At 42.3% G+C, this 12,879-nt stretch overlaps 1 protein-coding gene across 1 annotated transcript; it reads left to right on the top strand.

The window, feature by feature from the left end:
- The first annotated feature begins 6,263 nt into the window (after nt 1–6,263).
- Nucleotides 6,264–10,830, top strand: PMAIP1 (phorbol-12-myristate-13-acetate-induced protein 1). Its single transcript, XM_014859070.3, has 2 exons — nt 6,264–6,468; nt 9,165–10,830. Exons 1-2 carry the CDS (start codon nt 6,411–6,413, stop codon nt 9,269–9,271), a joined length of 165 nt encoding a protein of 54 aa, XP_014714556.1. The 5' UTR covers nt 6,264–6,410; the 3' UTR covers nt 9,272–10,830.
- Nucleotides 10,831–12,879: the final 2,049 nt, after the last annotated feature.

Genomic DNA, 12,879 nt, shown 5'->3' with positions numbered 1-12,879 from the left:
ACATCCTCTAGTCCCCTGTTCCCCTCTTCTCACCAATTGTGTCTTGTTTTGCCCCTTCTGCCTCATGTGGATCACGACTACCATGTGTTTCATCTCTGCCCCTTCCTCGTTCCACAGGGCAAATGCTATGGGTCAATTGTGTATGTATTATTATTGTTTTTATCTTTTTTACAAACCCATTTATCCTGGAGGTCCAAACTTCTTTTGCCTCTTGAGGATAATTTTTCTCTTCCCCTACATAGATTGTGTAAATTGTGAAATATAACACTCAACCAGAAAAGTATACAAAAGAATTTACTATTTGTAGTTAATTTCACTTAACTATCCTGTAAAAATATTTCCAAACCTCACATAATTTCACAATAAATTATAATCCATTTTCAGTTATTTGCTGCTAATTCATATATATTTTATTTCTTTAACTAGACTGTAAACGACTCGAGGTCAGGGGTCATTTCTTAAGTGCCTTTTCATCCTCTCCATTAGTGCACCAACATCATCGCAGAATCTTGTTAAAATAAGTACATCCAGGCTAGGGCCCCACAGATTGTGATTCACTAGTCTGAGGACAGGTCTGCATTTTAAGTAAACTCGTCAATTGATTCTGAGCTTGTATTTACACGATTACACTTGGACAATCATTGCTTTCCACTCTCACACAAGACTGAATTACCTTCTTAGTAGTTATTCAATAACTACCTAAAAATAATTTTTTCATCATTAGACATTCTGGGTTCTAATAAACATAGCATTTCCTAATAGTTTCTTCAATGAAACCCTTGAAACCAGTTGGATTTATTTACTTGTTGAAAATCAATAATTCAGCTAACTTCAACGTTCGTGCAGTCTTGACCCAGGCCCAGCATTCAGCTGATACCTGAACCATAAACCACTGCCTATTTCTCTTCTGGAATTTTTGCAGTTAAACAAAAGCACAAACATGCTTGATGATCATTATTTGTGATAATCTAGAAAAAACAGAAAAAAATTAGTAAATAAGGGAGAGTAAAATGCAGAATAGAAACTCTGGGAGATTAAAAAATTTTTTTCCTCTCTTTTCCACATTTCATAATGTGCTTATATGTTGCACTAATATAAGTTAAATTTACTTTTCAACTCTGTAAAGCATTTACTGAAAACTTGTTTGGCCTTACGAGTTGGAAGCCTGGGTGGGGCGGCGGGTGGGGTGACACCACAATCTTCGGCTAACAATGTGCAGGGTACGCGTGCTTTCCATGGCTGACAGATGTTCTAACCTGCTCCCTCACAAGTCATCTCATTTCTTATCTTATCTATACTGCTTTTGAGCTTTATTTTAGGCTGCTTAAATTCATTGTCAAGTTTAGCAAGGGCTTTTTGGTTTGTAAAATGTGCAAATTGAAAATAGGATGATAAAATGTATAGATAGAACATTTTTTTTTAAAAGACAATTAATAAAGGGAGATGTTATCGGTTGAATTGTCTCCCTCAAAAATATATGTTGAGGTCCTGACTCCCCCTATTTCTCCCTGAACCCCCACCTGTGAATGAGACTTTGTTTGGAAATAGAGTCTTTGCAGATGTAATCAAGTTAAAAGGAAGTCCTACTGGATTGAGGTGGGTCCTAATCCAAGGACTGATGCCCTTACAAGAAGAGGGCAATTTGGACGCAGACCCCCAGGGAGAAGGCCATGTAAAGATGGAGCAGAGACTGGAGTGATGCATTTACAAAGCAAGGAATGCCAAGGATTGCAGACAACCACCGGAAGTTAGAAGAGGCAAGGAAGGATTCCTCCCCTACAAGCTTCAGAGAGAGCATGCCCCTGCTGACAGCAAACCTTGATTTCAGACTTCTAGCCTCCAGAACTGTGCGGAAACACATTTCAGTGTTTTAAACTACTCAGTTTGCGGTACTTTGTGATGACAGCCCCAGGACACTAATATAGGAGAAAATGTCAATTACATTTATGCTGAAAAATATCAAGTCTTGATCTAATAGAATATGGTCCTTGGGACTGGCCCCGTGGCTGAGTGGTTAAGATCACACGCTCTGCTGCAGGCGGCCCAGTGTTTTGTTGGTTTGAATCCTGGGTGCGGACATGGCACTGCTCATCAAACCACGCTGAGGCAGCATCCCACATGCCACAACTAGAAGGACCCACAACGAAGAATATAAAGCTATGTACCGGGGGGCTTTGGGGAGAAAAAGGAAAAAATAAAATCTTTAGAATATGGTCCAGTCCTAGTCAGGGAATATGGGAATTTCAGTACGATAGAGGTTGAACTAATTCAAAAAGATATAGGCACCCCTATGTTCATTGCAGCATTATTCACATTAGCCAAGACTTGGAAGCCACCCAAGTGCCCATCAACGGATGAATGGATAAAGAAGACGTGGTATATATATGCAGGGGAACACCACTCAGCCACAAGAAAAGACAAAATTGTGCCATTTTCAACGACATGGATGGACCTTGAGGGTGTTAAGCTAAGTGACATAAGTCAGACAGAGAAAAACACTGTACGATTTCACTCATGTGTGGAAGATAACCAAACACACAAACAATGAAAACAGATTAGTGGTTACCAGAGGGGTAGCGGGTGGGGGAGAGTGAAAGGGGTAAAGAGGCACATATGTATGGTAACAGATGGAAACTAGACTATTGGTGGTGAACATGATGCAGTCTGTACAGAAACTGAAACATAGTAATGTACACCTGAAATTTACACAATTTTATAAACCAATGTGACCTCAAAAAAAAAAGACAAGACAGAGTTTGAAATAGTGACAGTCTTTGCTGACGCCATCATCTTGTATGAGAACTACCATAATACATATCTTCACAAGTTACACTGTCTCTGGTCTTAGCTTGACTAATCTAGTCCCACTGCAGCCAGAGTGAGCTTTCTAGAATCTGATCATGTCACTCACATCCACATGCTTAAAGCCTTCAGTGCCTCTATTTCACCCATTCGCAATAATACACCACCTCCTCAAGTGGCTTCTTGTCCCCTTCACCTCTCACTACTCCCCACCTCACACTGCTCTTCAGTCTCTGCATAGAACATATTTCTTCCCTTTGGCCTCATCACTTGGTGAACTCCTATGCGTGCCTCAAGTCTTTATGTAGTGTCCTTTCCTGCTTAATTGCCCTCCCGGGTAGAGCTGTAGTCCATCATAACTTCCGCAGCACAGCCTTGACGCACATCTTATTGCACCTGCCTGTGTTCTTATCTATATCGTCCTCCAGCCTTGCTCCTCAAAGTGACATCCATAGACCAGAAGCATTAGCATCACTAGAGTCTGCTTAAGATGCAGAATCTTAAGCCCCGCCAGATCTCTAAAATCAGATGTGCATTTTAACAAGACTCTCAAGTGATTCTCATGCACATTGAATTTGAGAAGTACTGGTCTCTCCAAGCAGGTTCCACGGGGGTAGGCAGCATTGTCTCCCCAGAACCGAGCACAATGTCAGTCTTAAAATAAACATATTTATCTGATCAAGTATCAGGCTGATTTTGTGTTCACACACATGCTATACAGGAAAAAAACAAGTCCTCTTTTATCAGAATAGACAGACTCAGTCTACAGCCTACATATGTTGTCACAGGCTTCTTGTAAATTCTCCCTCATTCCTCTGTCATATCCTCTTGTTTTCCTGTCAGATCCTATTTTCTGCATGAAATACACGAATGACTATTCTATTACTAATCATGCTTGCTGTTTTGTTTTGTTAGTAATTTTTTTAAGCACTCTAAGTGACAACACAGGCCTGGCCAGATTTGCTCTATCATTTTTGAACTTGGTCCATGAAAACTGGTACCTTGTAATAGTTTTAAAACTGTCCTCACCAGGTCCCCCCTTGGCTTTGTTTTCAAACAGATAATAGGGAATTCTAAAGCTTCATGATAAATCTTTATTTTGTCACTCCCGGTGGTCAAAACAGCCCCCTATGCTTATATTTCTTGCAAGCTCTCATTAAATGATCCATCCCTTTTCCAGAGAAGTATACAGTTAAGAGAGCCTTTTCACACTCAGCTTCTAATTCTCTTAGAATGTTAGATCTGGAAGGGTTTATGGGCCATCTCAAACCCAAAACCTTAAAAAGTCCTCCATAAATGGCTGATTTTGACCCACCTCTGAAGTCCAACCTCCTTCCACTTCTCTCCTCCCTTTTCCTTCCAGCAAGTTGAATTTGCAATTCCCTCAAAGGCACAATTTGCCTAAGGTTTGTATCTAGCGTGGGTCACGTGGCCAACAGCCTTTTATAATGATAATGTCAGAGGACAGGACTATACATCTTTGGCAGGTAAACAATGGCATAATTTGCTTTTCTTTTGTGGAATGTATTCATTGAATTTCAGGGTGCCTGACTTGATCAGAAGTTTACTAATTTATCCAATCAGGAAGTTAGTGGTGTTCTTTAAGTATCAAGCCAGTCAAATGAGCCTGGAGAGGGCTCCAGTGGTTTTGGGACTCCAGGTTGAGATAATAGATTTCTAGGTAGCATCTCCGCTGTGGCTGTGCTTCCTGTGTCATGTGGCCGTAACTCCCCAATTCTGTCCACTCTTATTCCTGTCTATTTACCACGCTCCAAACTAAGTTGTTTAAACTCAAAGAGTAGTTCTGTTTCAATCTTTTAACATCGACTATACATCTGCAGGACCAAGTCATAAACAAATACTTGCAGGCCTGTGTTGATTGAAAGATTTAAGGTAAATAAACAAGCTCAAATGCCTACTGGGGCCAGATAATGTAAATGAGAAAGCAAACAGCAGGGAGTGTGGCTCACCGAAGCTCCCGCCCAGGGTCTCTCTAAGGGGAGCGGCTGCAAAGACACTTCTATGCTGCTCCGGAGGGTCTGAAAACGGATACCAGGTTGTCAGAGCTTCTGATTTTCCAAAAGATGCCAGAAATACCGGCTTTTAATGCAATCTCTCCATTTTTAAATGTTGGTAACCAATTTAATTTTTCACAAGACACTTTGCAGACCAGTACTGAGAACCAAACCAAACACTTCTAGGAAGCCATGCAGCTCTAACAACCAATTTGCAACCTCTGCACTAAATAGTGCAGATAATATAAGAACAGTCATTTTCTAAGAAACTGTGATTAGTGGGAAGGCCGCAGTGGGTAAGAGCTCTTGCACATGTGAGCCTGCCTGGGTTCAGATCTGGTAGTGCTCTTTGCCTATGAGAGTTTGGGCAACTCACTCAATCTCTATAAACCTCAGTTTTCACACCTGTAAAGTGGCCATGACGGTAAGAATACCAGCTTCCTAGGGTTGTTCTGAGGACAGTAGGAGAAAATATCTGCCGAAGCCCTTAGCATGAAGTGTCCTCAATACCAGTTAACTCATGCGAATTACTCCTGTCCATAATAATGGAATTATTCAAGGGCCAGTCAAGCATCGTGCGAATAACTGCGGATCCCCAGATCTCTCACTCCTCCCTCCACCAAAGCATGTGAAAGCTTTCTATATGAAGACTACTTTTTTTTTGTGTTGCTAAGCGTGCAGAACGAGCAATAGCGACCTAGCCAGAGGGAATATGCTCGACTTTTTAAATCACAGTCTTGACCCGGGCCGAGAACTAGCTCCCTCTCCCCCATCTACACCCCTCCCCCCCGCCCCCGACACGCACCACCTTCTAAATCAAAACAGTGTTTGCTGGCTTGCTCCAGGGTTTCCAATTTGCAGTAACTGCCCAACAGTTTCAATCCGGTGCTTTTCGCACATGGCCTCTGGCATCATCTCGTCTGTTATTTAAGTTCTCTTCATTTCACTTCCCCGGAACTAGAGCCCACACTCTCCGAGGTTGAAAACTTTCCTTTTCCGCACTCTTTCCGGGGTTGGTTTACAGAAGTCTCTAATTGCCCATTTATGATAAGGACGAAGCTCCTGGCCTCCCCACCCCCACCTTTCCCGCTAGGAGAACCTTTCTCCTCTCGGACTCCTAGAGCCCGCCACAACTGCAGCCGACTCCACGTCGGAGCTTGCAGAGTCTCCGTCTCAACCTCCTTCTCCGCCACCCCCGTTTGTTAAAGAAGCCATTTCGGGGCTGGCCACGGGCTCGCCCGCCGAGCGCCCTACGCCCCCCGCCGCGGGTCGGCGCCGCCGCGAGTCGGGAGCGTGCCGCAGCAGGTCGCGCCGGTGGCCGGGCTCCGAACGGGGACAAGGGCGGGGACAGGGGCGGACCCTGGCGCCAAGTTTCCCTACGTCACTGGGAAGTCCCCGTAAGATCAGAGCGCGGGCCGGAGCGGGCGCCGGGAGCTCAGAGGTTCTGGCGCGCGCACGAAGCAGCGTCTTTAGCTTCGCTCTGCCCGCCGCCCAGCGCGCAGCTCGCCGCCTGCACACCCGAGGTTGTACCCCCTCTTTGGGGCACTGAGTTGCCAGGGACTCTGAGAAGAGCTCCTGCCGCTGTTTGCCAGGATGCCTACAAGGAAGGCGCGTAAGTCTGGGCAGCCGAGCCCCACGCGAGCCCCGGCAGGTAGGGACCAGCTGGGGCCCCTGGAGATCCTGACGGGGTCGGGGTCCGGGGTCCAGGTCTCAGGCCGGACGAGGTCAGCCCGTCCGCCCCGGGTCTCAAAATCGAGCCAGGTCTGCGCCGTGCACGTGCTTTCGGGGCGCCTCCAGGAAGTTGTTCAGGGGTTTTAGCCGGGACCGTGGAGATGGCGAGGGAGGGAGCCCGGTGTGCGACTGGGATGATGCTGCATTTTAGCGGATGCAGAAAGCCTCTCCATCGCTCGCCTTCCATCCCTACTCGCCCTGCCCCGGGGCCACGCGGAGAAAAAGTGCGAGTGCGGGCGACAGCCAAGAGGAGAAAGTCCTTGTCAGGGCAGGTGAGGGCGGGAGAGGCTCCAGGAGCTGCCTGGCCTCCCAGCGCTTCTTGAAACAGGCCCTTTTCCTCCGGAGTCAGTCGTGGCCCTTGGCGGGCTCTGCTCTGCTCGTTGCCACTCTCTCCACCCCGAGCACGAACAAGAGCAGTAATAACGTTTGATACTTTCACAGCCCTTCCACAAAGAACTGATGGAGGGGTGTGGAGGCCCCACAGGGACCACTGCATTCAGGAGCCCGGAAAGTCTTGCTTCTTTGTTAAGAGTGTAACATTTTAACAATCGATATTAGTTGCAGAGAGGGGACAGGAGAAGAACAGTTGGTCCCCAATTTTTTTAATCCATCCATCCTCCTTTCACCCCCTGCCCCCTATAGAGCCCCATCGAATAACTTTTCAGGTCAGCTCCCCCCCCTTTATAAATCTTACCCGACACGGCGGCTATCTGCTAAGGGGCAGCCGCAGAGACGACAGTGGGGCTCGGCTGGAAATCCCTGTGAGTCTTACTGCTATTACATCAGACTGTGATAGGCCCCCTTTTAATTTAGTTTCATTTTATAGAGCCCCTGGGGCGTGCAAAGAAAGTGGTACGTTTCCAGTGTGGCCATGGCTAAGTTGGCACCAGGCTGCTGTCTGGGTCTCCCTTGGGAGAGAAAAAGCTTTGTCCACCTTTTGTGATGGCCCAAGACTTCTAACCATGTTTTCAAAAGGTCTAACCTATGCATAACCTCACTGATCCAACCTAGTCCCAAATCACAAGAAACAGCAGCAAGGTCCCTCTTAAACTTGATTAGATAGTAATAATTTTAATTGAGATATCAGTGACCTACCTAGAACGTTGGATTAGTTTTTCGTGTACAACATAATGATTTGGTATATGTTTATATGGTGACATAATTACCCCAAGAAGCTTAGTTAACAGTCACCACACATAATTACAAATTTTTAAAAACGATTAGTACGTTTATAGATGTGTAACTGTAACAACAAGGTTAAGGAAACAACTAGGAGCTTCTTTTTGCCCTTTTTTTGGTGAAAGGGATAATTTTTCCTTTTATAATTCAGGGCTTCCAAAATTTCATGTTGGATGATAATTATTTTTTTAGGATAATTATATTTTTGGTGTGTTCATATATCCCACTCAATGAAAAGAACATGTGTTTATAAATACTTCTCAAAATGTTTGACTCTGTAGCCTAAAAGAATGGCATCTTAGGAGATTTATTAGGTCTCTTGTTAGGGATTATGAAAATTTCACCCACCTCTTGTAGAAAGAGAAATTGGTTGAAATGTAGATTTAAAAATCTGCTTTACCATACATTTGCAGTTTTCATTTATTTTGAGCCTAAATAGAGTCTTTGCAGGGTCTATTTACAAAATAAACTGGATTTTAATTTGTGGTCATAATGATTTTTAATGTTCATAATCATGATCTTAAAGTGGACCAAAAAGAGTCTAAGTTGCTCTTTGAAATATCCAAGAAAATTGAAATTATGGTCAGTATAGATTTGGTGTTAATTTCATTTACCCAAAAATATCTACTTGGAAATTAGATTATAAGCATTATTTTTCTTGTTAATATTCAGTTAATTATAATATCTCAATTCTAAAAAGTAGTTAACATGAGATAGGTGTCACTTATTTTCTGCTTACCTCATCTCCATAAAAGCAATGGATTGGTGCAGATTGGGCTCATACGAAGAATTTGGCTCAGAGTAAAATGCAAACTTCTAAATTATTTTAGAGAATATGATCTTAACTTTGGAATAAGATTTTATGAGTCTTTTATGAGAAAATTTCAACGAGTTTTTCCAATGAGGAAAGAATACATTTATTTAGATTGGCCTATTAATGAGGGCATAATCCGAGCTATGAATTCTTGCCATTTAAAGATAAATCCTACTTGAAAACAACACAAGAGTTTAGAATTTGACTTCTGTTCCCCCAGCCAACCTTAAATGAGAGAGAAAAGGATGACATCACCTTTTAAGTCTGGCAAAGGCTTACTCACTCTTTGTGGTGTTTGACACTTTAAATGGCCGTATGTGAAAGTAAGATACTATTTGCCTCATCCAGAATGCTTTTAAAAAAATGTTTCAAAGTAAATGTCTTTTTTCTTACCTTAACTATTTTTTTTGTTTGTTTATGAGTCACAATGTGTTAGCTTATGTCGTGAGTGTGTGTTCTAAGTAGCCTTTCTCACATTCAGAAAACAAGTGTACATAAAGCTGAAGTTAAGAGAAATGCTTCATGGAATAAATACTCAATTTATCCTTTGGCTGGGCAGAAACTTGCTGGCTGCAGTTTGTAATATCGTCAGTGTAATTTGCATGTCTTGCTTTCCTTTTCAGAGCTTGAGGCTGAGTGTGCCATTCAAATTAGGAGAATTGGAGACAAACTGAATTTCCGGCAGAAACTTCTGAATCTCATAGCCAAACTCTTCCGCTCAGGAACCTGACTGCTCCAGGAGCCTCTGGATGAGGAGACCCCCTTAAAATGGAAGGTGTTGATCCCCATCAATTAGAGGAGAGACTGCCTTGACGTGGAGAGCAATGTGAGGGCACTCGTTTGCTTTTGGATGCCCTTGGAAACGAAGATAGAATACGTCAAAAATGAATTTCTGTTGGAGGTTTCCCAGAAGTCATTCTTTGGGATATGAGAACATTGTAAAACCACTTTGTTTATTTTGAAACAAGAATGGAGGAACTTTGAAAATAGGGAATTAAGTATGTATACATTTTGTTTTGCTTAGGGAATCGTTGTAGTATTTTTGCTGAAAGTTGCTGCTCAGCTTAGCATAAAGAGGAATTGACAAATGGTTAGACTTGGTGGGGTCAGCAAACGGAGGATGTTCAGTGTTTGCTTCTACTTTTGGATGACGACTCCAGAACAGTGTATATTTGGTTTATATATATAATCTTTTTAAAAGTAAAAGTTTCCTTCTGAGAACACTGAATGTCATAGTGAATGTCGATTTTATAGGTCACTACAAAATATAAAATAACCTGGTAGTTTGTTTCTTTTGACTCAAAATGTATTGCTTCTGTTCAGAGGACCTTTCATTAAATGTGTTCCTGTGGGCCACAACTGGAAAGTGTCTACTTTGAAAAAACTCGATAGACGTATAGGAATGTTACTTGGTGCCAGTAAAATTCTTGCAGGTTGAATATTGACGGATAAAGAGTATGGGGATTTTTGCACAACCAGGAATAATGAAAAAAAAAATGAATTCGATTTTTTACTGTTGTAATTAAAACTTTGCAAAACAAATGTTCTATAGTAACTGTTGGTAAGGAGATGAACGTGTTTCCTACAGAAGTTTTTAAAATCTATAAAATGCCCTTTCTCATGCTAGTCAACTAGTAAGCAGCCTATATAAAGTGATCTTTTAGGAGAAATTAAGCATGTTTCATAATTGGGATTTACTTTTTTTTTTAAAAAAAGGAACAGATTGCTCATCCAGAATGAAAATCCATTTACATACATGAATATATATACACATATATAATTTGCATTAGAGTAATATTAATATGTAGAGTCTGAGAAGAGTTTCACGTATTTCATTTTTTTAAAATTATTAAGAGGCCAGGCTATCAAAAAAGTCCCCAAATATATGAAAAAGAAGTAATAATGTCATGATTAAATTTCAGCAGGAATAATTTTATTTATTTTACCTATTTATAATTAAAATATTTTTTGTTTAGTTTAAAATGTCTGTTAGTGAAAATTTCAGTTTTGGGTTATGAGACTAGGGTTTCATAACTACTTGAACTCTTACAGTAAGAATGTTTTAATATAGGCTGTAGTCACTTTAGATGAAAAATTACCTCAGCATCTGTTTTCCTTCAGTGTTACTTAAAGCTGTTAGTTTATTTAGTTGCAAAGTTTTTGGTTTTTTTGCTCTCTCTGCCTAGAGGCAGATACTTTGCTATATGGATATTTATGGCCTGTAACTATTTATACATATATATTCATTAAACCTGATACTGTAGCTGTAAACTATTAAAAATTATTACCACTCTTTTCTGTGTGTTTATTTTTTCATCCTGTAAGCTCCTGAGTGTTCATTACGAAACCAGAATATTTTAACTGGTTTCCATCAGCGCCGTCTCTGTCCTAGTTCCGTGGCAGGAATAGAGAATGCAGGAACATTTGGCAGCATTTCTGCTGTCAAGGGACTCACACTGTACTTGGGAGAGGCAATAGTGAAAAATAGGGAATGAATGCCAGGCAGGGTCTTGAGTCCTGCTGAGTGCCTTCCACCAATGCCGGGAGAGTGCTTTCTTTGAAGTAGCTCACAGAGGTTCATGATCTAATTAGAGGCATGGTCAGCCTGCGTCCTTGGCTGCTCCTGAGCCTGTCTGCCAGGCAAGAGGAGCTTCTGTGCAGTTTCCTCTAGGTGACCTCATGCTTCTCCCTTCCTCTGCCCCAGCGGCAAGTATTGCTTCATCTGAAGCGAGTCATGTGCAGAAGTAGGTGTAACTCAAGTGGCCTTCCTGTTTGAGTGTGAGAACTAAAAAGATACCCCAAATTTGCAGCTTCGATCTAGGAGCCACACCTTCAACCACCCTTGCTTTCAGAAAGAGTATGCGAGATCTTGAGTGTAAATTGCCTCCCTTAGATGGGGAGGGAGAGGAAGAGCTGCAAGGGGAAGGTGACTAGACGGCAGCTAGAGAGCTGGGGATGAAGGTGCCCTGGAGAAAGATGCGAACCAAAGCCACCAGCTCCTCCAGGGGAAGCACTTAGTATTGCAGGAGTAGGAGGGGGAGATTGGCTTCACAAAGAGTGGGGTCCATCTGCGCCACTTGATTTGAGGGTCACTGGAAGAGTAACTCCTACTCCTAAGGCTGCATAGCCGGAATTGAACCGTTGGTGTTCATTTTGCTGAAAGTACCCTTGACACTCATATAAGGAGTAACACAGGAAGGCTGGGGCACAATTCAGTCTTCAGGTCTGAGAACTATATTTTCACATTAAAAAATTCCCAAGATGTCTACATAATTGTAATTGTATCTGATGACTGACTGACAAAAAGCTTCTAGGAATTAAAAAATTTGACTTGCATTTATATTTAAAAGAAATCCTCAATAGTCTATTTGCAAAGCATCTATCTATCTATCCATCTACTTATCTCTGTGTCTATGAATGAGACAAGTTGTTCTTCTGTCCAAAGATCCTGTGTGCTGTGATTTGGATTTTTTAATCCCTTGGAATAACTCTGCCCACATGTACACACAGCACTGGACAGGAACAGCATAAATGGTGAAAATCCTGTCAAACTCAAACCTTTGTCAGAGGGAATGATCCACCAGGAATATAACTGACATCTGGAAAATAGATTGGTGACCGGGAGTGATGGGGTGCAAAGAGCACCCCATGTTGGAATCCTGAAGCTGGGCTTCCAAGGCAAAACTGTTAATGAACTGTGTGACTTGAGCAAGGCAGTCTGTCTGAGCCAGCGATTCCTCTGAAATCAAGAGACTCAGATCATCTTTAAGGGCACTTGTGGTTTGAAACAAAAATTGGGGTGACAAAGGGGTCTAAAGAAGGTCGGCCAGCACACTCCCGGTCCTATAGTCCCACTCTCAACCTCACTTCAGACAGTATAAGAGAGAAGTGAAGGGTTTGCAAAACGAAGTCAGGGAGTAGCTGTGAAAAGCCAAAGGAAAAAAAAAAAATCTGTTTCTGGATTCTTGCAAACATTGATTCTAAGTCCTGGAGGAGGTCGGGTTGAACTTCTTGGACTTGTAAGCATTTTCTTGGAAATGAGAGTTCCCCGTGCATTCTGGCTTCCTTGATAGTGCTGTTGCTGTCAGGGCTGCTGCTTATATGGAGCCAAAAATAGATGGAGTCACCTGACAGAACACACCCTACCACGTAATCACTTGAATATCCGAGTGTAATAGGTCATGGTTCAAGAGCAAAACCTTTGTCAATACCATCCAGGCACTAATTTTAGCTTCTCCTTTGTGGGCTTTCAGAAATCAGTTTAACAAATTCAGAGTCAAACAGTCACCCTCACTGTCTTATTCCAAATCAGCTACTTTTTATTTTTTGGTGAGGAAG

This window comes from Equus asinus, chromosome 7 (genome assembly GCF_041296235.1).
Source record: "Equus asinus isolate D_3611 breed Donkey chromosome 7, EquAss-T2T_v2, whole genome shotgun sequence".
Lineage (NCBI taxonomy): Eukaryota > Metazoa > Chordata > Mammalia > Perissodactyla > Equidae > Equus > Equus asinus.
This window is presented reverse-complemented; position numbering and strand designations above follow the sequence as displayed.

What these genes read in the sequence shown, in the direction of transcription:
- PMAIP1 (XM_014859070.3), top strand. Translation starts at nt 6,411, where the DNA reads ATGCCTACAAGGAAGGCGCGTAAGTCTGGGCAGCCGAGCCCCACGCGA. An exon ending in CCCCACGCGAGCCCCGGCAG is followed by an intron (nt 6,469 to 9,164) that starts GTAGGGACCAGC and finishes TTTCCTTTTCAG; the next exon opens with AGCTTGAGGCTGAGTGTGCC.